General features: G+C 36.5%; 1 protein-coding gene across 15 annotated transcripts in view; it reads right to left on the bottom strand.

The window, feature by feature from the left end:
• Positions 1-27,014, bottom strand: part of FREM1 (FRAS1 related extracellular matrix 1) — a 164,014-nt gene that overhangs the window by 50,042 nt on the left and 86,958 nt on the right. For 8 of the 15 annotated variants that reach the window (XR_013170415.1, XM_077148152.1, XM_077148154.1 and 5 more), the window contains 8 exons: positions 22,923-23,117; positions 21,699-21,884; positions 20,203-20,399; positions 16,297-16,519; positions 11,762-11,906; positions 10,127-10,268; positions 6,816-7,011; positions 2,327-2,591 (listed from right to left, as the gene is read on the bottom strand). Coding sequence is in view for 11 of the 15 variants with exons in the window: in XM_077148152.1 (XP_077004267.1) it covers positions 2,327-2,591; positions 6,816-7,011; positions 10,127-10,268; positions 11,762-11,906; positions 16,297-16,519; positions 20,203-20,399; positions 21,699-21,884; positions 22,923-23,117 (1,549 nt within the window). In the remaining 4 variants the exon portion in view is untranslated. Of the gene's footprint in view, positions 1-2,326; positions 2,592-6,815; positions 7,446-8,120; positions 9,229-10,126; positions 10,269-11,761; positions 11,907-16,296; positions 16,520-20,202; positions 20,400-21,698; positions 21,885-22,922; positions 23,118-27,014 lie in introns of those variants that run through there. The other 7 variants (XM_077148162.1, XM_077148161.1, XM_077148160.1 and 4 more) reach the window with 7 other exon arrangements.

Here is a 27,014-nt window from a genome sequence, read left to right as displayed (position 1 = left end):
ACAGCCCCTCCAATTCAGCTCCTTCAAACTCTGCTCCCCAGAGCTCCTTAGGACTTCAATGAATCCTTAAGTTTCCTCAAGAACACACTCCTCTTCTAAAGAATGGGTTGGACCCACAGTGACTGCTCGTTGCGATTGTGCTTCAAAATCACCTGCAGAGCTTTTGAACAAAAACACAGATTCTTGGGCCCAAGACCAGACTTACCAAAGTCGTGTCTCTGGGATGACATCCAAGAATTTCTATTTTTATAAATCTCCCAGGTAATTTAATGAGGCCCTTCTGTAGATGGGATTTAGAAATTCCTGGAATAAATGATTTCTAAAATGTCATGTAGTACATTTTTCTATGGATATACATTACTAAATTTTTATGCTATCACTAATCCTTACGTGTGGAGATTCTGTTAATCATTCTCAGTTCATCACCACAATCTAGTTAATACCTAAATTTTGTTTATTGACATCTTCGCACATTCATACATTGGCTTATTCAGTAGGGAAACTGCTGGGGACCTGTGGTGGCCCAGGCCCCTCCTACGTGGCCTGTATTAAACCTGGTTCGCTGAGCACAAAAGGTCAAGAGAGCAAACAGTGTCCCCAGAGGGGCAGGAATGTAATCATGGATGTGAAAACGGAACTGATTATATCTTAGTCTTCAACGCTAATCTTGGTGAAACATCAGGTTTTAGGCCCCTTTAATGATTATACTAGAGACATGATGCCCTCATACTATAAGGAATGTCTTTTTTCTAAAATCATATATTGCCCTTCCCTACACCCCTGTTTCTTGTGGAGTGCTAAGCCTCCAGACCATCCATCATCACAGAACCTCAACTGCTCAGAAGCCCCAATAAATCATGACTGCTTCTGTGCCTGGCATGCTTTTCTGTCTCATGGCGGCACAAGCCCATGCTTTGCATGAACTTGGTCTGAAACCGAACAACTGGTTTCCTCAAAACAGTGATTAACATCTGTGATGTAGACTTCCATGGGCATTGATGGGGAAAGCAGGAATAGAGAAAAACAAGCAGTTCCAGAAAGGGGTGTAAAATTAAAATCCTTGAAACCAATAAACATATTTTAATGTACCCAGTCTCCCTAAGCACACAGGAAAGCAAGAACAGTTGTTAGTCCTCTATGTAACTTCTTTCCTTCTTCAAAATTATGCTTGGTGTTGTAAAGATTGGAGGGAAAAAGAGATCAAGGAAGAAATACAATAAATAACAACAACACTAGTAATAATAATAGCAGCTAATACTTAGAGCTTCCTATGTATGTTGTATTGAGACACAGTGAAAATTTTCCTGGGGGCCAGGAGCCCTGGGTATGTGGCAGATGAGTCAATGCTCTCACGGCCTCTTCACAATCTGTAAAACTCAGGGGACGGGATTATACATCACGGTTCCCCCAAATGCTAGTCCAAGATTCCCTGGTCTATGTCCCAAGCCTGGCCACCTGTACTTGTATCAAGGGCCTCATACCCAGCCAGCTAGGACAATTACTAGATGACAGACCCTTTCTCGCTTCATGTGATTTGAAACAGATTTTAATATTTTAAGTGAACATAGACTCCCATTAATGTTGTATCTCTTCCTTTTCACCAGATTGTTATTTGTTTCAATGACTTATTTGATACAAAATCCTTGAGCAGGTGCAAAGCCCTCAATTGCAGCGTGGTTCCTATGGGAAAATAAGATCCACTTTATGACGACGTGATTTATAATACAGTTGCTAGAACATATTGTGTCAAAAGACAGAGCATGTTGTTGGGTGGTGTGATGGTGGCTCAGTGGCCAGAATTCTTGCCTGCTGAGCTGTAGACCCGGGTTCGATTCCCAGAGCCTGCCCACACACACACACACACACACACAAAAATTGCAAACTTTGGGCAGACCACAGTGGCTCAGTGGCAGAGTTTTCACCGGCCATATTGGAGACCTGGGTTCAATTCCCAGTGTCTGCCCATACAAAAAAAAAAAAAGACAGTGCATGGTTATGTCAATTGCTTATTAGTAAACACCTTTACCTCAAATAAAAAAACAAAAAAAGGAGGTAAATTATTTTTCCATGCTACTCCTTAGCAGGACCCTCAGCTTTTATCAGTTCTCTTCATAGAATAGTTTGTATTAGGATCTGCTTATCCCTTCATTATTCTAGAACACACACTGATTTCTAGTGTTGCTACTGTCATTTGAATCACATGTCTTCAACCTGCCCAATCAAGCAGTAGAAGTAGAACAAAGATAGACACAGCTGGAAATGACTCTTTTCTCCCCCTAATCACTAATTCAAGGAAGAGATTCTGAAAAGTTTCCATGCGGCTCACCTGAAGGCATCACTGGGGACAGCTGCCTTGCTCTTATGTACATAACAGACTGTCTGTCCCGCTATGTCCATTTGACTGAAGCTTGTAATGGGCACTCCAGGATAGTGGACATATTCGACCTGGCCGTACTGCGGTGGGGAGGTGATAACGTAGAGCAGTTCCTCAGGCTTGTCCGTTCCATCCATGGCAAGGAGAGTGGTGGTCGTCAAGAAACCTCTGTTACCTTTAGACACCATAAGTGGTTTTGTAAGGATGACAATATCACCTGCACAATAGAAGAGGTTCTGATCAAGAACCACATGAAAAATATAATGCTGAAGTTACAGGTGACAGGCAAAGGTCAAACTGCAAAAGACAAAACCAATATATTTTTTTTGCTGTTTAATTTTATGTTTCTCCTCTGGGTGGAATTTAAAAATGAAAAACTTATATGCTTCTGTAATTTAAAATGAACACATTTGCAAGACAATTGAGAGTCCCTGTTTATATAATATTTCACACTTTCCAGATAACATTTTTTTGTTCTAACACCATTAATCACAAAAGCAATCATTTATCTGACATTTAGCAAGTAAAAAAAAATAGTTTGTGTATATTTTAGTTTGCACATTAGTGCAAAGTCATTGCGTGTTAAAAGGTTATATTTTAAAAAGTCCACAGTCCATGATCATCCACGCGAGGAAATGAAACTTTACAAGGTTTAATAATGGGGCAAACACACTTTATTTGAGAATACAAAAACACCTAACCTATCAAATTAAATTTAGGAATAGTGAGAGTTTTTATTAAGCTAACTCAGCAACTTTTTTAGATAACTACCATTAATAGAAGATTAACGGACAAAAGACACAAGCAGTACTTCATAGAAGAGGAAACACATGTGGTCAATAAAGATGAACGATGCTTGATTCATTAATAATCATGGACATGCAAATCACAAACACCAGAAGTGGCCATTTCATACCCTTTCAATGGCAAAACTGTAGGATTTTGACAGTACCAAGTGCTAAAGAAGTTGTGGATCAATAAAGAGAATGCTGTACATGATCCTGGTGGGAGTTCATATTGGTTAACAATTTGGCACTATTTTGTAAAGCACTGAATATTCACATATGCTCTGACCAGCAGTTCCAACCCAGCTTGTACAGGAGAGAGCCCCAGGAACTTGTACCACAGCAGACATAATCCCAGAATGGTCATAGTGGCCCTTTTTGTAATTGAAAACATTGGAAAACCCTAATGTCTTTTCAAAAGGTGAATGCAAAACAACTGTGGCCTATTTATACAATTGAGTTTCATACAGTAACAAAATGAATGAGTTATAGCTACATGCAACAATGCAGATCCAGATTATTAACACTATTAGTAGCATGAGCAAGTCCCAGAAACTATCAACATAAGTAAGAAAGTTATTTACACAAAATTCAAAGGACGGCAATAGAAGGGGAAGAGCACATAGGTAGATATTGGTTATCCTTACTATTCTGTTCCTTGAAGTGTGACAGTTTTACAGCTTCCATTGTATTATTTTTACGACTGTATGAATGAGTGAAGTAGAAGTGGGTCATGTATGGACCAATGATGCAGTGTTTCACAAATTAAGGATTATAATCCAATTTTGCTCACCTGAGGTCCATTAAAAATGATCATAACAAAAATACAGAGCTTCCACTTTGTGCCAGGCATAGGGTTAAAGGCTCTTAAATCATCAAACCAATTATTTGATGTAGGGCATTATCATATTCCCCAAGTTAAAAATGAGGAAACTAAGGTGTAGAAAGGCCAACTAACTGTTTGGCAGTTCTTCAGAAAGCCAAGAGATATCATGTGACCCAGCAATCCTACTACTTGGTATATACCCCCAAGAATGGAAAGTAAATATCAAACAGATACTTGCACACAGGTGTTCATAGCAGCATTATTCACAACTGTCAAAATATGGAAGTAACCCAAGTGTCTCTCAACCAATGAATGGATAAATAAAATGTGGTATATATATATCAAATGGAATATTATTCAACTGTAAAAAGGAATGGCGTTCTTATACATGTGACCACATGGGTGAATCCTGAAGATATCATATTGAGTAAAATAAGCCAGACACAAAAGAGCAAATATTTTATGATCTTGTTGATTTGAAACAATTAGAATAAGCAAATCTATAAAGTCAGGATCTACAATATAAGTTACCAGGAGATGGGGTGGGTATAGGGAATGAAAAGTTAAGGCTTAAAATGTACAGGGTTCCTATTTGGAATAATGGAGATATTTAGGTAATAGATGGTGGTGATGGAAGCATGACCTTATGAATGCAATTAACAGCACTGAAATATATATCTGAAGTGATTAAAAGGGGAAATGTTAGATTGTATATAGGGTAACAAAATAAAAAGTTTTAAAAACCCATGGAACCACATTATACAAACAGTGAATCCTAAGTTAAACTATGAACTTTTGTGAATAATATGATTATAAAAATGGGCTAAAAAAGAAATTCTAACTAATTTGTTCATGGTTATACAAGTAATAAAAAGTGGAGCTAGAATTTGTACTCAAGTCTTCTGAAATGAGAGCATACAGGCTTGTAAACACTACATTATTTTGCTTCCTCTCTCTAATATATAGGGAATTTTATAAATAAATACTAATGGGTGAATGTTCATAAAGAAAAGAGTGTGAAGTAAATACTGAGTCATTTCTACATTTAAAAAAGTAATCAAAATTTTGAAAAGATAGTCTGAAGATGAAACAAAACATGCAAATAAAATATAAAGGAGGGCGGGCAACAGTGGCTCAGTGGCAGAGTTCTCACCTGCCATGCTGGAGACCCGGGTTCGATTCCAAGTGCCTGCCCGTGCAAAAAACAACAACAACAACAAGCCATAAAGGGGGTACCATTTTAAACCAGTAGTTCTCAAGTAGGGGACACTTGTCAATGTCTGGAGACATTTTTGGCTGTCATAATTGGGGTTGCTACTGCCTTCCAGTGGGTAGAAGCCAGGGATGCTACAAAATATCCTATAATACACAAGAAACAAATCACAACAAAGAATTATCCAGTTTAAAATATCAATAGTGCCAAAACAGAAAAACTCTGCTTTAGATGATAAAATTGGTCTTTTTGTTATACCATCGGTCAGTCACAAAATGTATATAACTTAAGTACTACACAGAATCAAAGACCATTGTAACTTGAAATCAAAGCCTGAGACTGAGATGCTATAGAGGAAAACAAGGGGAATACACTGAGGAAGTAAGAAGAATGAACAAGGCTAGGGAAACAGCAAAGCACCCATAAGAGTTTCCATTGGGAGCAGGAAATGGGAATAAGGGAGGAAAAGCACCTGGTTCTTGCCTTACTCCAATCATTCAGTGCTGTAAGGGCAGAGTGTGGGTTAGCATCAAGAACAGATGACATCTTTCTAAACTTCTCTCAAAAATCTCCATATAATTTTTGTCACAGTGCATATCAGAAACCAGAGAATTTAATACTACATGTATTACATTTTCCTGGACATATACTTATGATGGACATAGTCTTATTTTGCAGAGAGAAATAAATGTATACAGTAATACCTAGCTTATCTGAAAGTCACTTATTAAACATCTTCACGGATCATACATTTTACAATCAGGAAACAAAAAAATAAAATATATTATAGAGCCAAAAGCAAGCACCTCAAAATCAATCAAGTTGACTTAATGTTTCTGAAAAATTAAGGATTCTTGTCATTCTACCATGCTCATGAAGGAAGATATTTATTGCATTTAAGCATTCAATCAGCTCTGAAATTCCTGGCAGCCAAGGCAAAATAGGAAGCTCTCGGTCAATCATTCAACAAGGATGTAGTGAGGAACTAAGACTATGTTTGGTTCAGGAGTTGACCCTCTCCTTGCTGAGCTTTCTTTCCAGTGTTGTATTTTAAACTCCCCTCCTTCTACCACTCAAATGCCGCTGAGTTCTATTTGGCACATGGGTCTGCTCAATTAATTCAAGAGAAGTTTATTAGAGTGTTCTACCTTGTCCCAAAAGTGTGATTTACTACTTTCAAAGAGCAACAGCTTACAACCTATTTCAATGACCAAGTTCCTTTTAATCATTATTAAAGCATTTATTTCTATTTCCTTTATTATTATTATTACTATAATAATATTGGAGAGATTTTCCATTGAAATTCCATTTTCAAGTAATGACTCACTTCCTAAAGAAAAAAATGAGTGTTATCACATTGATTTTGAAAAATTTTGAAAGTAAAAACACAATCCGCTGTGAGTTAAAGAGCAAAGGGACTGGCCTGCCCTTCTCTCATGAACACCACAGATCCCAGGCAAAGCACACAGAGAGCCAAAGGATCGAATCATAAATGATGCGATTTCAGGTATAAAGGAAGGAAGGAAAGAAAGAGAAAATACTTGTTGAGTGATCATGCCAGCTCTCTTCCACTTATAAAGGTTGGCACCAATAAACCTTGGTAAAACATGCATTTACCTTTCTCCATGTCCTGGATGGTGATGTGACAGTGAAATTCTGGTGACCTGTTGTCACCATCCCAGAGGTAGAAGGCAAAGCCATCTTGGTTCTGTGAATCCATCACCCCGGTGTGTGTGTATCTCAACAAGTTCAGGTCCACGTCCTCCTGCGTGCACTTCATGCCAGGGTGGAGAGGGACCCAGTCCCTCCCTATCTAAAAGGTGCCAGAATTAGTCAGCTGTCCATCATTTTTTCCCAACTTGTTAAAGGACATTTTCCACATAGCTTCAAGTTAAATTATGCTTTAGGGAACTTTCGGAGTCTACATTTTGACATTTTACCTTATTTTTTCCCTTTCAGAGAAATGTATTAAAACAATTGAAGAGCTTGGAAGAAAACTAGCTTCAATCAAAAGGATTTTTTTAAAAGTCATATGGCAATTCGATTGTGATAACATCATTACTTTCAAGGTATTTCTCATAAGCAATCATGGCTGATTAAATATTCCAATTGATGAGAACAGGTTGATAATCTAGCTGCTGAAATAGGTTCTTTTAAAATGTGTTTTGTTCAGGGTTTTCCTTTTTTTTCCAGTTCATTTCATTGTACAACTAAGCAAACCTCTTTTCTTTTTCCAAACTGGCTTATCTGAAGTAAAACAGAAGAGATTAGATAAATCTAGTCCTCAGTATTCCAGCCTTACTACAGCCCCAAAAAACTGTTTGCAATCCCTAACACTCCCTACATTTATAACACAGTGTAGCAAAAAATATATAAATTGCAAGTACAATATTTGATTTTTTTTCCAGAATCTTCTAGAAACAAGCCAGCATTTATCAAGCATAAATTCTTTGTAGGGTTTAGTGCAGAAATTGTAGGATGGGGGCTAAGAACCAATAGTATTAGAAAGTATAATAATAAATTTGTATCTGATTAATAGCCCTATTTTTTTTATTTTCTTAAGGTACACGTCTTTTGCTAAGAATAGCCCATAAAACCATGTAATTCAAAAAAAGTGTCATCTTAAAAATTCAGTAAACGATATTCTCTTATGATTTTCCTCCTGTTTGGTTGAGAGACTAAACCAGAAATTTTAAATCATTTCTTGATACATTATTCTACAGATTCCCAGTTCCTGGTAAAAAACAGTTTTATCCCACCATTATACTACCATTTCCTTTTATGTTATTTATTTGATAGAGTTTCCTCCTCCTTAATATTTTTGCCCATCTGATATTTGTAGACAGGTACGTTCTGCCCAGTGCTCACTGGTTGAAAGCCAATTATATTGTAATAATTAAATTCATGGTTTTTTTCCATCATAAAATCTATTGCAAATATAATTTTCAAACAGATTCACTTTCAGGTTTTAAACTGGACAGTCTAAAATTCTATTTAACTTTTTCCCTTTAAAACTCTAAAGAAAATATAAAAGTTACTTTTTGCTCTTTCTCATCTCCCTCTGCATCCCCAACTGTGAGCTTGGCTTGATGGAATCATTTGACGGCTCAGAAAGAGGCAGAAAATAAGAGTCAGACTCAATGCGGGGAAAGCTGACGAAAGTCAACAAGGAAACAGGGACCCTTGAGAGGGTCCAAGGCCTAAGGTTCCGCTCCTTGCTCTTGGAGAGATTTGGGGAAACCCCAGGGACAGGGGAGATCTAAGTGGCACAACAGTGAGAAGCTGAAGCTATCTGAATTTTCGTATATCCACACCACTTCAGTTTCCAAACCACCCAAATGTGTGAGCTTTCACTGCATTTCTGCTTCATTGCTCTTCGAAATAAAATAAGGACACAGCTGCACCTCAGTTCTAATCAGTGATTGCTCTTCACTCTCATTCTCTATGGTGCTTGCGATGTAAGACGATCAAGCTGTTTCATGCAGAATGAATCCTTGCCGCTTTTCTAAGACTGTGTCTACATTAGATTAAAAGTTGAGCTTTCAGTCAAATAATCACTTTGGGGATGGTTCGTGGTCATTGTTGCTAGTTTTAATCTACCATTCAAATAAACATTTTGACTGATTACTCAAGTGACCTTCTCAATTGACTGATCTATAATTTGAGTTAGGCTAATCCTTGGGCATTGAAGCATACAGTTGGAATCACACTGAAATTTTGCTTTTCCAGGGCTGCAGTGAAACAAGGAGTTGTTATGAGACGAAGCAAGCTGTTGGAAGAATCAGCAACGGAGCCCAGGTGTTTCTAACCCTTTATTGCTGAATGTTTCCATACTTATTTGCTTTGCATTAAAGGATATAATTTCCAGAACACACACAAATCCAGGAATTTTAATTTATTACATTCACTAGATTCAATATAGCAGTTGTTAAAATCTGACAGATGTCAGTGGGGTGGGATGATATTAGGAAGTCTCCTCTGCATTTCCAACCTTTACATGAGGCTTCTGGTGCCCGAAGGAGAAGTAGGACTGGATAAGAAAAGCAACAACCTTTTTGCTTTTAAATTCATTTCAGATATAATACAGGACAATTTTGAAAACCGTTGAATGAGTTGTCTCCCTGAAGAGAAGTTAAAGATTTTGCCTGCACCAAGTCGAGATTTGGAAGACGAGGCTTGGAAGGGAAACAAGAAAGCTGGTCCCTGATGAGACTTGATGAGAGTCTCCGAGAGAGGAAAAGGTGATAATACTAAGATAAATTTGGAAGCCTATAGGACAGAGAGGCTTATGTCCTCATTCTCATTTAGCTCAGATACTGCTGCCCTCAAATCCCTGCACCACAGTTTCAAGGGAACAGAGAAGGTTGCTGAGGGATTCAGGGCAAAGGTAATTAGAGGCTGCGCCTCCAAATTTCCTAGGCCTGAATGCCGTGAAAGAACAATCAGCATTTTCATATCCCTGGGAATTGTCTAGAACTTAGCTGAGAGCGAGAGAGAGAGAGAGAGAGAGAGAGAGAGAGAGAGAGAGAGAGAGAGAGAGAGAGAGAGAGAGAGAGAGAGAGAGAGAGAGAATGGAAAAAGTCTTATGATTGAGATTATAGAATGCTAAAGAAGAAAGCTACATGGATCATAAGCTAAAGACCTGGTGGAAATGAAGATATCTAACAGGATGCTAGATTCTTATCAGAAACCTGACAACTTGCTTTCCAATGAAGAAACTTAACATTGGTTAAATTTACCCTGAGTAAGCTGAGAATATTTAGAAGAGTATGAGTTGATCCTGACTAAAGAAAATTAAATTTTGCACTTCTTTGCAGAATATTAGGTAGAGAATAAATTCAGTTATAGAATTTTTGAATCGAGAAAATATATATCTGCTACATTAGATTTGAAAAAGATTTTGTTTTTAGAGTAGAAAGGCCACTAACCTTAAGCTGAAGTTGCCCATTTTGGGGAAGGCTTTCAAATATATAGTAAATCTTGTCCCTGGGTGAGTCTTTATCTGAGGCTGAAAGAACAGCACTAGAAATTATACAAGTTTCACCCATATTCATTACAATTTCAGCCTTCCTGTAAAAAAGAAAAATGCCTGAGTTGATATGAAAATAGACAAAATTGCTTTTGTAGGGGACACTTACAATAACTATTACAGATTCCAACCTCCAATAATTAAGGAATGGTATTCAATATTCAAAGTACTGAAAATGATGATTCAGCCACATGAAGTATGCTCTTATTTCACGTCACACATGAAAATCCGAAAACACATTGCAGCAGCGACAATGAATATAGTTCTTGGTAATTTCATACTTCTGATTGCTTCCATGTACAGAACTGTATAATTTTATACATTTATAAGTTATTTTGTAAAGTGATTTTGTTTCCATTATTTCACTCAATACTCACAATAGTTCCATGAAGTAATTGGGCCAGATGTTATGGCTCAAATTTTACAAATAGTAATTTTAAAAGATTGAATGACTTATTCACAGGTGTTCCAGTACCCTTCATGATATGCTATTTTGATAGAGTCTTTGGTGATATTTAAGGTACACTCTAGCGCTCAAACCACCACCCCTTTCCTTGGTTTTCTGCGTAGTTTGTGTTCTCTTCAAAGTCACTTATCTTTCTCCAGGTTCCACAGCTGCCACTTCAGCTCCTGGCATCTTGACCAGTGGGCTCAGATAGCAAGCAGCCTCTGCTTCTTCCATGCTACTGTGGTTTTGCAGGTTTTCTATGGCTGCCGTAGCTTTCACAACCAATATGCCCATTTTCCCTTGTCTCACCAAAGTGAATGTGATGGTTAATTTTATATGTCAACTTGGCTAGGCTATTATGGTGCCCAGTTGTTTGGTCAAACATTAGTCTAGATTCTGCTGTGGACATATTTTGTAGATGGGGTTTAACATCTACAATCAGCTGACTTTCAGTAGATTATCCAAGACAATGCAAGTGAGCCTCATCCAGTCAGTTGAAGACCTTAGAGCAAAACTGAGGTTTCCTATAGAAGAAGAAATTCTGTCTCAGGACTACAAAGTCAACTCCTGCCAAGTTTCCAGACTACCAGACTTGCACTACAGATTTCAGACTTGCAAGCCATCCACCAACCATGTGAATCAATTCCTCAGTAGCTCTTAGTTAAAAGTTTGACCAAATCTGTAGTGAGGACAATCGGTAGTTAATATTATTAAACTTTAGTTGAATGTACATATCAGCAGCACTTCAGTGTGTGTGTGGGACTGTGTGTGTGCTTATTTATTTAGTAGACTGTTCATTCCATACTGTATGTTCAGCCATTCTTATTAACTCACAATGAAATATAACTTTTGAAAGAAAATGAAATACTAAAGAGCAAATTTGAGAATGGTTAAGGAGAGGTTACATTAACTAACATATACACTAAAGATATTAGGTGTCTGAAAGGTTGGGATAATTTGTAACTGCTGGGAGCTGTTGAAGACTTGCTTCTCTCTGGGAGACCCACTCTATATCTGCATCTAGCATTCCAGACCTCATAGAATTTTATAAAGAATCTAACAAGGGACTGTTTTCATTTAACTTACTTGCTCAGTGTTGGTTTTTCATCATTAACCGGGATGACCTCTACTGAAATAGTTTTAAGTATTTTATGTTTCCCGTCTGACAACTGGATTGTAAAGTCATCAGCAAGGCTCTCAGAGCCATCATGCACATACATCAGCTTCAGTCCTGGATGAAGGGGAAAAAGAGAGAGAGAGAGTAATCTTTCTTAAGATTGAACTATCCCATCACGTTTCATAGCTAATCCTTTTAAGTTTACAAGGCACTGGCATTAGTAAGAGTTCACTAATCAGTACAACGGGATGAGATCAAATTAGGTTTTATGAAGTAAAAAGTGCCTTCTTAGTCCATAAGAGATTTCTTATATAAATAATATAGTATTGACATAGTTTTATTTTGAAGCAGTGAGGAGAACATTTATCATGTAATAAATTAAGTACAATGGTGTCAAGGGTTCAAATAAAACTGAAAAAATCAGTTAACTATTAGAGGAAAATTATAGCTAGGTCCCTTCCTCAAACTAAACAGCAATACACATTCTAGATGGGTCATAAGTTAAATGTAAAAAAGTAACTATTTAAAACGCCTACCTAACATTAATATGGAAATGCAAGAGACCCAGAATAACCAAAACAATTTTGAAAAAGAAGAATGAAGTTGGAGGACTCACATTTTCTGATTTCAAAATTTAACTCAAAGCTATATTGACAAAAGTGTGATATTCACATAAGAATAGACATATAGATCAATGGAATAGAAATAGAAGTCCAGTAATCAACTTTTACACTTATGGTCTATTGATTTTCTACAAGGATTCCAAGGCAGTTCAATGGGGGAAAGAATTCAATAAATGCTGTTAGGAAAACTGGATCTTCATAGGCAAAAAAATTCATATGAAACTCCCACACCATGCTATATACAAAAATTAACTCCAAATGGATCATAGAACTAAATGAAAAAGTTAAAACAACAAAATCTAAGCAGAAGACAAGAATAAATCTTTGTGACTTGGTATTAGGTGATGGTTTCTTAGACATGACACCAAAGTCACAAGTAAAAAATAAATAAATTGGACTTCATCAAATTAAAAACTTTTGTGTTACAAGTGATACCTTCAAGTAGGCAAAAAACAATCCACAGCGTGGGAGAAAATATTTGCAAATCATATGTCTGATAAGGGTCTAGTAAAAAGACAACCCAATTAAAAATGGGCAAAGAATTTGAATGGACATTTCTTCAAAGAAGATATAGAAAAATAGACAAATGGCTAATAAGCCCATGAAAAGATGCTCAACATCATTTGTCATTACAAATCAAACCTACGATGACCCTATTTTCCCACCAGGATGGCTATCTTTTTGATAGACAATGACAAATGTTGATAAGGATGTGGAGAAATTAGAACCCTCAAACACTGCTTGGGGGAATATAAAATTGTGTTGCCACTTTGGCAAACAGACTAGTATTTCCTTAAATGGTTGAACATAGGGAATCATATGGCCAGGAAATTCCACTCCTAGGGACATACCCAAGAGAAAGAAAAACATAAGCCCATATATATATTTTACATACTGTATTTGATAGTAGCATTATTCATGATAGTAAAAAAAGTAGAAGTGACCCAAATGTTCATCACCTCCTTGCCAAATGGATAAATAAAATGTGGGACATCCATAAAGTGGAGTATTATTTGGCAATAAAAAGAAAGGAAGTACTGTTTTATACTACAACATGGATGAACCTTGAAAACATTGCATTAACCAGTTACAAAAGACCATATTTTCCATTTATATTCTCCTTCTTCCCTATTTTTTTTTTTTTTTTTGTATGCTGTATGGCAGGGTCACATTTCATTATTTTTCATGTGAGTATCCCATTATTGCAGCTCCATTTATTGAATTTTCTGTTTGTTTGGAAGTGTACCGCCAGGGAATTGAACCCGGGTCTCCCACATAGCAGGTGAGAATTCTACCCCTGAACTATCGTTGGATCCCCTATATTATTTTATTCACATGAAAAATCCATAATAGGCAAATCCATAAAGACCGAGGACCGATTAGTGGTTGCCAAGAAGAGAGGGAGGAGGAGGGTTTCTTCTCGGAGTGATGAAAATGTTCTAAAATTGATTATTGATGGTTGCACAACTCTGTGAATATAATAAAAATCATTGAATCATGCATGTTAAGTAGCTGAATTTTATGAATTTCACATGAATTATATCTCAATCTGATAACAAAACTTAAGAAGAAAAGAGATGTTGCACAACTCTGTGAATATAATAAAAATCATTGAATCATGCATGTTAAGTAGCTGAATTTTATGAATTTCACATGAATTATATCTCAATTAATCTGATAACAACACCTGAGAAGAAAAGAGAAGTAAATAGCTTATCTCCGGACATACAAAGTCTTTCCAAATATAAAAACAAAAGAAGAAAGTGAAAAGGAAAAGGAAAATTTTACTACTTACAATTTCTGTATTTAAAAATATGAATTGAGAAGCCAATAAAATATGGTAAAAGGTATTTGTAACGTAAGTGACAAAAACACAAAACATTAATATATAAAGGTATAAATGATTATGAGTTATCACACTCCAATGGAAAAACGAGCAAAAGACATAAAAAGTCAATTCACAAAAGGTGAAACATATATGGTCAACAAACACAGGAAAATATGTTAAATCTCACTCATAATCTATGAGTTTCAAATCAAGACAACAATGAGAGACAACCATTGGCCACTGAATTTGCATAAATTAAAAAAAATATTGTCCATTATTGGTTAGGAAAACTAGGCGTGCTCACACACTGGTGGCAGTGGCAACTTTTTTTCAACAGTATTATAAATCATCTTTTTGCCAAGTAATCTTACTACCAAAAACGTATCCAAAAGAAATTGACTGTAAAATTACAGTCAATACATCCCTATACTGAAACACTGGATAGTTGTCAAAATCATGTTTTCAATTAATATTTAAAATGTAAGAAGATGCTTATAAAAATTGATAAGAAAAAAACAGGTTACATAATGTGGAAACAATTTTAGAAGTTCTCTATATTTGTGAGGGGATATATATGAGAATACACTATAGTAAAGAAAAAAAATTAGCCATAAATGAACCAAAATAAAATGGAGGTAAAAATCTATAATCTTTGAGAATTTCACCAAAATACTAACCAAAATGTTCATTTATGTGAACAATTATTTTTCTTTAAAATGGCTTCCCAAGGTTTATGCAGTGAACCTACAACAATTAATTGACCTAAACAATCCATAACCGTTAGTTTTTAAAGGTAAATTTCTTGAGAGTAAAGTTTGAATTATTATTCCTTGTTTCTTTGCCTTAAAATTAAAAATATTTGAAAGCACATATTCCGTTATTTTCTATACATTATCATTGATTTGGTAGTATTTAAACTTCAGAATTCATTTCAATTAATACAATTTGATAATTTACAAAAATTGAGATATAGGAAATTATTTTTTCAAATTCATACATGTGTTAACATTGTGTAACTATTGCAAAATAAACTTTGAGACAGAGATATTATACTCTAGTTGGGGAAACAAAACATTAAAAAGCAGCATGAATATGATCGAACAAGTATTAAAAAGAAGCAGGCACAGGGGAGGAATGGATTGGGTGCTGAGTGTGGGTTAATATACTGGGTTCTGAAGGACACTACTAGCTAGCCCAGGAAATGAGGGAAAAGGATATTTAAGGCTGGAAAATCGAAAACACGACAATAGAAAGGAGTGTGAAAGAAGGCAGTGATCCTAGAATTGCATAGATTTCTCAAAAATCTAAAATTGTTTTTATACATGTTAAAATGGGATGAGAGAAATTTTAAAATATTCGGGCTGCTATCCTGATGCGTCATTTCCCTAAAGAGCAAATTAGCTCCTCGGAGACAGTAATAATATGCAGTTCTATATTCATTTCAAATGTGGCAAGTGTAGTAGATAAATGTTCAATTTAGTTCCATGGGCTCAAAAGTATAAAACAGGGGCGGGCCGCGGTGGCTCAGCGGGCAAAGTGCTTGCCTGCCATGCCGGAGGACCTCGGTTCGATTCCCGGCCCCAGCCCATGTAAAAAACAAACGAACAAACAAAATACAATAAAACAAGAAAATGTTTAAAGATGTTTCCCTTTCTTCCTCCCTTCCTTCCTTCCATCCTTCCTTCCTTCTCTCTGTCTTTCCTTCCCTTCCTCCCTCTCTCTTTAAAAAAAAAAAAAAAAAAAAAAAAAAAAAAGTATAAAACAGGATGTTTAAATGATGATATTAGATGCATGAACCAAAATATCAGAAGTCACAAGTACCATCTTTCATGATACTTTGAAAATGAAAGAAAAACATGCGATTTCCTTTGCCATTAGCCCTAGCTGGGGCCTCATGCCTTCCATTAGCCCAGAAGAAATCCTGGAGCGGTGAGTGAGTCAAGTAGGTGAAGGCTAGTTCTTAGCCCTCTCTCTATGATTCACTGTGATCTTTTCTGGGTTTAATTATTAAACCAACTCCATCACCCACAACGAAAAGAAGAGCATGATATACCCGACTCGAGACGTTCCATGGAGAAGTAGTGAACAGGTTCTTGCTTCCGGGCAGGGTTGCCCAGGTGTTTATGCTGAGGAAGGTCTTTGCTAGATACTCCACTAAGGAGGAGGCCGTGGTGTGGGTCACGCGTGACAGCGAACACCAAGGGGTCCGCGGGGACGTCCAGGTCGGCAGCGCAGATGACAGAAGAATCCAGCTCTCTCATCCCGCCCTCAGACACCTAAACAAAACCAAGTCAGAAAAGTCAGCCATGTGCAAAAACAAAACTCATCTTTCTTTTAGTCCTGTCCAAAAGAAATAATTTTAAGAAATGCTATTTCAAACTTTCCATGAGATTTGTTTGTAATAAGTCCCAGATAGAAATTGCTGATTTAACAAGAACGTAAAAGAAAAAGCTACTAATTTCCCTCACAAATGTTCTGAACATTTCAAAGCCCTTTATTCATTTCCATGAAAAGGATATAATATTTTTAAAATGCATAGCGTTTGTAATACAAAAGTCTGGGCTAAAAAGCAATGAAAAGGATGCTTGCTTTCTGGAAGGCACAGAGAAGTTCAAATGTAAAACTGTATCTAGAAACTTCATCTTCAGGTCCTGATCTGTTATTTTAACTCCCTGGACCTTGTTGCTTCCACAATTTTTATGTTTCCAACTGTTTTAGAACTAGACAAATATCTATTACACATAGTGAGAGTATTAGAGTTTGTTATTTTCGTCATTGCAGTAAAAACTTCAGTATTTCTACTGCAATCAGCAGCAAATGAGAAGCTCCTGGATGCACAGCAATGTATATTTTAATTCTGGGCCCCTCATCTCTCCCCAGTCCCCACACCTCCAATTTTCCCAAACTAACCTTCCCTTTTTCTCCCCTCAACCCACTCCAGACTTCATGAATCTTTAAGTATTATTTTCATTTCATGTAGGATCTAGCCATCTAGAAATGATGATATACTAAGTAGCGCTCTCTAAATTTTTTTTCCCCAAAATCGTGGATGGGGAAAACAAAGAAACATTTGTGCCTCCTATTTTGAAGTACAGCAAAACCTAAATAACAACAGTATAAAAATTCATTGCATGCTCATTGGGAATCAGTAATTTACAAGTCACCGTGCTATATTCTTTGGAGAATACAAATATCTTCATGAATCATAAAGTTGAATAAGACTGTAAAGACTTGCCCATCAATACTGTGATGCAAAGAAGAAAATGTCTAGTGTAAGGAAGGACAAGGAGCACAAAAGAGTGGAGGAGGCCAGGAATGTCTTCATGGCTAAGGAGACCTTCAAGCCTTGAAGAATACCTACGATTTCGATGCCTGAAAAAGACCTGTCTTTTTGGTTTCTCCTACTGAGTTTGAAGGGAACCTTCCATAGCCACTTCTTTTACTAAACTTGCATAGAACCTGCATAGAGAAAAGTCCTTCACCATAGATGAGATTTGGGCCAAAATGATGATGATTTTCTTTTATCTGGCCATCTTTGATAGCAACTAAGATGGCATCACAGTTTAATGCACAATGTTAAACTTATGAAATCATCCTTGATGTTCACTTGTGTTTCTCCCCATGGTCTTTAAAACAACCTAAAAAGTATGTTCTAATTATCCTTCTGCATATGGTTTGGAACTCTCTGACACTCTCTGGCAGCCTTTCTCATTTATAATGTGGTAAATTAGTTCACAAGGTTACTGGAAATTTTATTGAAAAATTAGGAATTCTTTATGCACATCTAATTGGTTTTTTGAGATTAGGACCATTAAAAGTTCAGGTCAATAAACACCAAATGCAGAAATCTACTAGTAGACTGGTTGGAAATAAATTATAGAGGCTCTAGCTAAATTATCAAATTTTTTTGCCCCACAACTATCTCCCAAATAAATCATTTTTTCCACAAGAAAGCAAAATAAATATGGCTATCTTAAAAAATCACCTAAAGCTTAAAACCACCTCTGCCAATAACACGTCAGGTTCCATATTTGTTTTCTTTCAACAACTTCTCTAAGGGCTGCACAGGTAACAAACATGATTATTTTCAGAGAAGAGCAAGGAAAAATTTCCCAGTGGCCTAATTATCTAAGAAATTCAAACTCTAAACAGATAAAAGACAATAGATGTAGGCATGGAAGGGATCAATTGTAGATTTTTTTTTCTCTCTCATAATTGCTAAAGGACTCTCCAGGGAAACTCAGATGCCAACAAAGAAGAAAAGCGGGAGCTGGCTCTTTCATCTCATCCTGAGGTTCTTGGATGGTTCTTGGATACTGTCAAGATTTAGTAGAAAATTAAAATCAAATAATGGTTTTTGCATTTCGTATTTAATGAGTTTTAGTGGAAAAATGAAGTAAAATATTGCTTTCAAAATAACATCTGCAAAAAAATTAAAAATTAGCAAATAATAGGGGGATCAAAGGTTAAAATAAATTGAATAAATTGAAGTATAGTGGTCAATGAGAGGAAGGAGTAAGGGGTATGGCATGTATGAATTTTTTCTTTTTTCTTTCTTATGCTGGAGTAATGCAGACGTTCAAAAAAATGATCAAGGTGATGAATATACAACTATGTGATGATATTGTGAGCCACTGATTGTATATCATGTACAGAATGTTTTATGTCAATGTTTGTATGATAAGTTTTTTCAATAAAAATATTTTTAAAAGAAGAATATAAAATAGTACTTGCTTTGGTCAATGTCATAAAAATATGACAAACATACTAACAACAATAGCAATAACTGTACCCATCTTTTAAGGGACTCCTCTGTGTGACCATCTTGATCATTACATCTACCCCTTAAGGAAGAATTGATGCACTCATTGCAGATGAGGAAACAGAAGCAGAGAGAGAAATGACTACACCTGGACCAATCCCTCAGCATCCAATCCCTCTGATTCCAAAGCCTGTACTCCTCACATTAAACTGACATTTGCTATACATATGTCTGCATTAAAGAAGCATATCTACAAAATGGAACTGTTTAAAAAGAATTGTATGCTCATATGGAAAGATTTCCCAGATACACAATTAATTTTAAAATAGTTAAGCACAGAACAGTAGCTATAATATTCATTACACATAAGTAAAACAGAAAATCACACACACATATACACATATTACTGGCATGTGCACATATCATTTAGTAATTGTGGAAGGAATTACTAAAACTCAGTCATTAGGGAATGGCTAGTTGTAGAGGCTTTTGGAGAGAACTTCATATTCCACTTTATATGTTTCTTGACATTTAAATGAATTTATAAATTTATTATTATTTTCTAAAAGTAACAGGTGTTTTCTGTGGAATATGATTGCCCATTTAAAATATATATTTAAATAGAAAAAAAACGAACACACTATTCTACGAAGGCCTTTTTAAAAACTGCCTAACAAGAATGGTGCAAAGTGTCTTCTTTCCATCTCATATATTTTCCTACGTAATTATATCAAAAAGTTGCCTATAATTTGTGAACTAAAATTATAGCATTGCTGTGGAGCCAAGTGGCCCGGGTGAAAATTCCAACCTGCTGCTTATTTACAAACTCTGTGGTCTTGGGCCATTTAGTTAAAGCACTTTGTGCCTCATTTCTTCAGTTCTAAAATGGGAATAGTAATACCACTACCCTAAAAGTGTCCTGTGAGGATTACACATAAACATATACAAGACCTGGAATGTCACCTGCAACCTAGTAAATCCTCCATTTATGTGAGCAATTATTATTATCATTACCATCATCATTATTATTAGATACTCTGCTTCAAATGCCTTCATTACAGGACAGAGAATATTGCCCTTCTCACTCCTCTACCCTAAGGTGCTAAGTGCATGTGGACCATGCTAATGGGCGAGATAAAAAATAAATAAATAAAAAAGTGACAGGGGAAACGCAGAGAATTCTGATTTCTTTCTTACAGTAATATTCTGTGCTACAAATCCAGGCACTTCATCATTTGTGGGGTTGATTATAACATGGAATGGTATCTCCAAGGAGCGCTGCTTCCCATCTTTGACATACACCATGAACTGGTCGGCAGTGGGTTCTATCCTCAGGTGCTGGGACTGAACATAGTTAATATGCAGAGTTTTCATGTCTTTCTGCTGAAATGAAGCTAGAGCACACCAAGATGCAACAAGTAAGTAAAAACATTTTTCCCAAGCTACTGCTCCTTCATCCTTAACCCAAAACCCATTTCCCAGCAAGCAGAGAAGAGCTCATGGCAGTTGCTATAAGTATCAGCTGTCAGGGACTACTATAACAACTTCCAACAATCAACATTAAAGCAAATAATTTATAGATCGTAAGGAAGGGTTAAAATTTGCATGGCGAACAGGACAGAGATAACAGCTAACTAAGATGCACGGGTCTTGACCATTCTTCAGATACTCAGAATCAATGGCAGAGAGAACGCCTCTTAATTCCAATTACTGCTTCTGCATGAGCAGGTCTTGTCTTTCCTAAATAAGAAGGAGGGCAACTCCTTCACATAAAGGCAGAACAAGAGTCAGTTAATCATCTGCCTACTTTAGGTTCTATCAGGCAACTGGGTGGATAGAGTGGACTTAGCTGATCCATCAGTTTGTTATTTTGACGTTGCTTTAAATCAAAAGAGAAAAAAATCTCATTTGTGCACTAGGCCACAGGAGAAATTGGGTAATGTTCAATGCAATTGATAAAAAAATCCAACATCTTTCATATTGAAATGGATATGTCTCAAAGTATTTCAGAGAAGCATTTACTTCTAAAGTATTGTCTTTGTAAGGTTTTGTTTTTGCTTTCTACTGTCATTTGGTTGTTATGTTTTTGCCTGAAATACAAGAGCTATTCAGGTATCTGAGTACAAATTTGGTTTCAAAATTAATGTCATCTGCTCCTACATTTCAGGATCTCTCTGTTATACCAGTGGTGTATTTCCTGACATTTCCATTTGACACCTATTTGAAATGTGAAAAATTTGTAAGGATAAAATTTTGTGAACTCTTACCTGATTCATTTGATCACTATACTCTCTGTGTTGCTACAAGGGTCTTTTTTTTTTTCTTTTCTAATGGTCAGGTACCAGGAATCGTACCCGGGTCTCTGGCATGGCAGGCGAGAATTCTGCCACTGAGCCACCATCACACTGCCCTATGAGGGCCTTTTAAAACATTATTTTTTCTGTGTTTGTTCTCATATATTTCAGAAGTGAAATTTCCATTTATTTTAAAGTAAATGTGCATACATGGGGAAATTCAGAAAAAAAATTAGTGACAAACAAAATTCTAAAGTGTCACCTATAATAATAATAATTCCTTGAATGTATATGGAGCTTAAACATTTCTGAAATTGTTTTCCAATTGTTTAAGCACGCTCTGAACACTCAGAAACCAAAAAATAGCCGAGTCAGCCCTGGTTACGAATCATGACTTACCTATACTTATGCCCATGTTGCTTTTTTCAAAACCCACAGAAGGGAGTGTGTTTTCAAGGTAACCCAACTGTGGAGGAGAAACCAAAACAAATTCCAAGTCATCTGCTGCAGTGTCAGGGTCAGTGGCAGACAAATGGTTAATGGTAATGGCTGCTGAGAAACTCTCATCTACAACGAACATGGTACCTGCATACAGATAATAACACAATTATGACAGCGTGAAACCCTCTAATCAGAGTTGGTGAGGACAAAAGGGAGTGACTGAAAAATTCAGAAAAGCCTCCCATATGAAAATATGCTTTCATGAGAGATGTTCACTTCCTTTGGCGTACTTCTCTTTATGGTGAAAATATTCAGAAGAAATGGGTAGAATCTAATTTGACTTATAAATTATATACTTTTGCTTGTACAAGCAAGCGAGACAACAATAGAAAGACAGCAGAAATGCTAAATGCTCCTGCGTAGCCCTTTAGTCATTCTCAAGGAACTCTGATTTCCCCTGTGTCACAATGGAAGGGACAAATGAAAATAAGAATTGCCAAACTGTTTTAATAAGACATTAAATGTAGTTTATGTACGTTTCAAGATCAGTTATTACCTCTGTTTGTCAGAGCGTTAATTGCCTGAGTGCTGTTATGAATTGCTCATAATGAACATTCTTTTCATGCCTTGATGCTTAATTATTCTGCTGGGAGAACACTTCCTTTCCAGAACATTGCTTGGGAGATAGTTTGCAAATTACAATAACATTCATGCATACGCTTGTATTTTTTTCTGAGAGCCAGTATAGATACATAATACCTATGAAGCGATGACTTTCTAAAAAGCAACTAAGTTTTAATGTATATTCATGGTCTCTCTGGTATGCTTCCTCTTCTAATAGAAATTATTATGGATAAAATAAATTATACTCTCTCCAGAGGGCAAATGATATTTTCCAATGTAAACAAAGCCAGAGTATTTGAGGATTCCAGTGTTGTCTTCCTCCCAATACACACATACTCACACTCTCTATATAGAGAAAATTATCTAAATTTTCAAGCAAATAAATGCCCTAGTCTTTTACAGACTGGGAATTTTCCACAAATTGGTATTGAGTCCATTCTTGGGGGGCAATTCTGTATTGTGAGTTTCTGTTTTGTCTGTTAGTAAAGTATATTTCACTGAACGACAAATAGGACACTAGGTGTGGTAATAGGACTTCAACAGAAAAAAAATGTTCACCTGTTATAATTGAAGGTGGCTGGTTGTCCACTGGATATACTGTGATGTTGAGATTATAAACTGGAAAGGACTCATGAAGGGGGAAAGTCGGGTGAGGTCCATTGTAGCAACAGCCATTCACAAAAGGGCTCGCTTCGCCATCTGAGACCACCAGTGTAATGGTGTCAAAACAAGGTGCCAGGCCAATTTCACCACCTAAAAGACACAGCCATCGCTGAAACCTGACTTTATGCATATATATTATATATAATACCAAGATGAAATCTACAAATACCTCTCCTATAAGTGTAGAATAGCAAGGAAAGTAACCTATGTTGACAAAATATAAAACCCAATTTTATCACTAAGAAATTAAATACAGTCTGGGAAATAATGCAAAACTGCTTGTCCATCTGTTACCTCTGGTGAAATCGCTGCCAGCCACTTATCACCATATGGAGGGGGCAAAAAAGGGCTAATGAGGGTCTGACAGTTCACAGATGAACAAGGGAGAGACACAAAGTTTGACTAGTGATGGTTTTATTCTTCCTTCATAATGGTTCAGCGTAAGGACCAATCTCAGGGAGAGGAAGAAGGCACCCCTGTCCCTTTGGTAATTGTCTTTCCACTTGAATGAACCACCTTAAATAAATAACCATCTACCACACAGTTATGAGAATAGAAGCTAGACACTTAAAATCCAAAGGTAATCCACATTATGGTCATTTATTCAGTATTTTCCTCTTTATATATTAAATAAGATGTTAAAAAAAAATTTAAAAACCAGCATGAGTGCTTGGAAAGAAAGTGACATTTATTTTAGTATTCTTTTTACACTTTTGGGCTTGCACCTATGGAATTCAAAATGGTGCCAAGATAGACAATGAGGTAAAGAAGGAAGATGTTGCGATGAGATGGTCCATCAGTCAATATGACAATCTGCTCCTGTGTTACCAAGAGCAGGGTGCTAGAAGTGCTCCCTATCACAGAAAAGGTTTGAAGACATGTCCTTGCTATTTTCATGAAATACAACAAAAGTGCAAAGAGAAAAGCAATTATGCTTGGGGTCTCGATGACGATAGGGCACATTTCTTTTAGCAAGACATATTGGCCAAATCTACAAGGTATTGTGTTCTGCATTTTTTTTCCTGCTTAAAATCATGCCAAGGAAAATGTAGGTATTGAACAATCAAATGATCAAAGGATTAGAAAACTGGACATCTAAGGAAACATAGAAGTTCGGGAAGTTAGAATGAAATGATCAGTATGCATTAAAATAAGAGGCCTCAAATCAATATTAATTTCAAAACTTACTACAAAGCCACAGCAATCAAAACAGTGTTGGTAAATATAGACATATAGATCAATGGAGTAGAACTGAGAATTCAGAAATAAAACTATGCGTTTATAGCCCACTGATTTTCAAAAAGGGTACCAAGTACTTTAATTGGGAGAAGGAATGGTCTCTGCAATAAACGGTGCTAGGAAAACTGGATATCCACATGCAAACGAAAGAAGACGGATCCCTATCTCACACCAAATACAAAAATGGACTCTGTGGATCAAGGACTTTAACCTAAGAACTAAAACCATAAAACTCTTAGAAGAAAACATGAATAACCTTGTATTTGGCAGAGATTTCTTAGATACGACACCAAAAGCATGAACAACAAAAGAAAAAATAGATTAAATGACTTCAATAAAATTTAAGACTTTTGTACATCAAAGGACATTATCAAGAAAGTGAAAATGCAACCTACTGAATGGAAGAAAATAAGTACTAACCATATATCTGAAAAGGGTTTAACATCCAAACTATTATAGAGAGAACTGCCAGAACACAACAACAACAAAGACAAATAACCCAATTTAAAAATGGGTAAAGGATTTGAATAGACATTTCCCCATTGAAGATATACAAATGACCAGTAAGTACATGAAAAGATGCTCAACATCACTGGACATCAGGAAAATGCAAATTAAAACCTTAATGAGCTACTACTTCACACCCACTAGGATGACTCATTAAAATAACAGAAAATAACAAGTGCTGGTGAGAAAGCCAAGAAATTGGAACCCCTGTACATTGTTGGTAGGACTATAAAATGTTATGTCACTGTGGAAATCACTTTGGCACTTCCTCAGGAAGTTGAATATAGAATTACCATTTGACCCAACAATATCACTTCTTGGTATACACCCAAAAGAACTGAAAGCAGGGACTCAAACGGATATTTGCACACTGATGTTCATAACAGTATTATTCACAATAGCCAAAAGGTAGAAGCAACACCTGTCCATCAACAGACAAGTGGATAACCAAATATGATATAACATGGAATGTTATTTAACTGCAAAAAGGAATGAAGCTCTGATACATGTTAGCACATGGTTGAGCATATTGAGTAAAGTAAGCCAGACACAAAAAAGTCAAATAATGTATGATCTCACTTATATGAAATTAAATTCATGGAGACAGAAAGTAGATTATAGGCTTCCGGAGGCTAGGGGTGAGGGGAGTGGGAGTAATTGCCTAATCAGTGCAGAGTTTCTGTTTGAGGTCATGAAAAAGTTTGGGTAATAGATAGCAGTGATGGCAGTACAACATTGTGACTGTAGTTAATACCACTGAATTGTACAACTGAAATTAGTTAAATGGGAAATTGTGAGTTGTACATATGTTACTACACATATAAACATTCATTTATTCATCAGTCATTCAATCAGTGAAGTTTTATTTAACACCTATTAAGTGATAGTGTTTTGGGCGCTCCAGCTGTGAAAAAGGTAGAAAATGTCAAGACATTTTCTAAACACCCACTATGTGTCAGTACAGGACACAGTTTAATAATAGAGAAACAAATGAAATACAGTTAGAATATCACAGATGTATATATGTGTTAGGCGGAAGCATATGAAATTGCCTCTACTAAAGCGTTTTACTTATGAAATGCAATTCCACACGGGTCAGCCTAACGGTGTACAATGCTGAGGACGAAAAGAGAATGGGAACGTTGGCCGACAGTGGCTGAGACGGCTTGGGGTGTGGGGTGTGGCACAAATGTCAGAGAAAGTAAAAAAAAAGTCTTCCTGGAGGTACTTCTTTGTGCTAAACATTAAAGGATGAGCAGGAATTAATCAGGCAGATAAGGCAGAGAATTGGAGGTAGGAGAGAGGAGGGCCTATTGGGAGAAGAAGTGGGGAAGAAAAGTAGAAATCAAAAGTTGTTCCAGGAAGAGAGGGTAACTATAAAGAGAGAGGAGGGGGTGGAGGAAGGGGGGGGGTGGGGGAGAGAAAGAGGAGAAGGTAAACATAGCACAATCAGTAACTGCAAACTGCAAGTTCAATTCAATATAATGGGAGCATAGGAGTTATTACAGAAAGAGCAAGAAACAGCAGGCAGCGATCAGAACATGGAGGGCCTTTTAAAACTTTGTAAAGAGGTTTCAAATTTATACTCTGTCAAGAGTCAGTATGCTTTTCCCATAAAGGGTCAGATAGCAAATATTTTAGGCTTTGTAGATTATATGGTTTCTGTTGCAATTACTCAATTGGTGTTATATGAGAGGGCAACCATAGACAATTTCTAAATGAATCAGCATAGCTGTGCTGTAATAAAACTTTATTTACAAAAACAGATGGTGGGTCACATTGGCTCTCAATCTATAGTTGGCCACTACCTGCTCTAGGTGATGAGAAACCACAATTTAAGCATGGGAGTGGCCTGATAGTATTTTAGAAATATCAATCTGATATTAGCGTAGGGGAAGCTTTGGAAAGGGCGTGAACCTGAAAGCAGGAGGCCAATTTTGAGGCTACTGCAGTAGTCCAGGTCAACAACAGAGGAAAGCTGATCTAAGGCAGTGAAAATAATGAGGAAGGGTGGATTTAAGGAGGATAAAGCAACTGTTAGGGTGTGGGTAGTAAAGAAAAGGGAAGTGGCAAATATGCCTCCCATGTTTCTGGCTTGAGCTGCAGAGGAAATGAAGGTCCTCTGGTGGAGAAGGGTAACTGTGGGAGATGATGAGTATTGCCTGAGACACCCCAGAAATGGAGAATTCTAGGCATTCAGCTTATGGGTCAGTAATTCTGCAGAAAAGACAGTGCTTGAAA

This window comes from Tamandua tetradactyla, chromosome 2, assembly GCF_023851605.1.
Source record: "Tamandua tetradactyla isolate mTamTet1 chromosome 2, mTamTet1.pri, whole genome shotgun sequence".
Classification (NCBI taxonomy): Eukaryota; Metazoa; Chordata; class Mammalia; order Pilosa; family Myrmecophagidae; genus Tamandua; species Tamandua tetradactyla.
The sequence above is the reverse complement of the archived record's forward strand: the minus strand, read 5'-3'. Positions and strand labels throughout refer to the sequence as shown.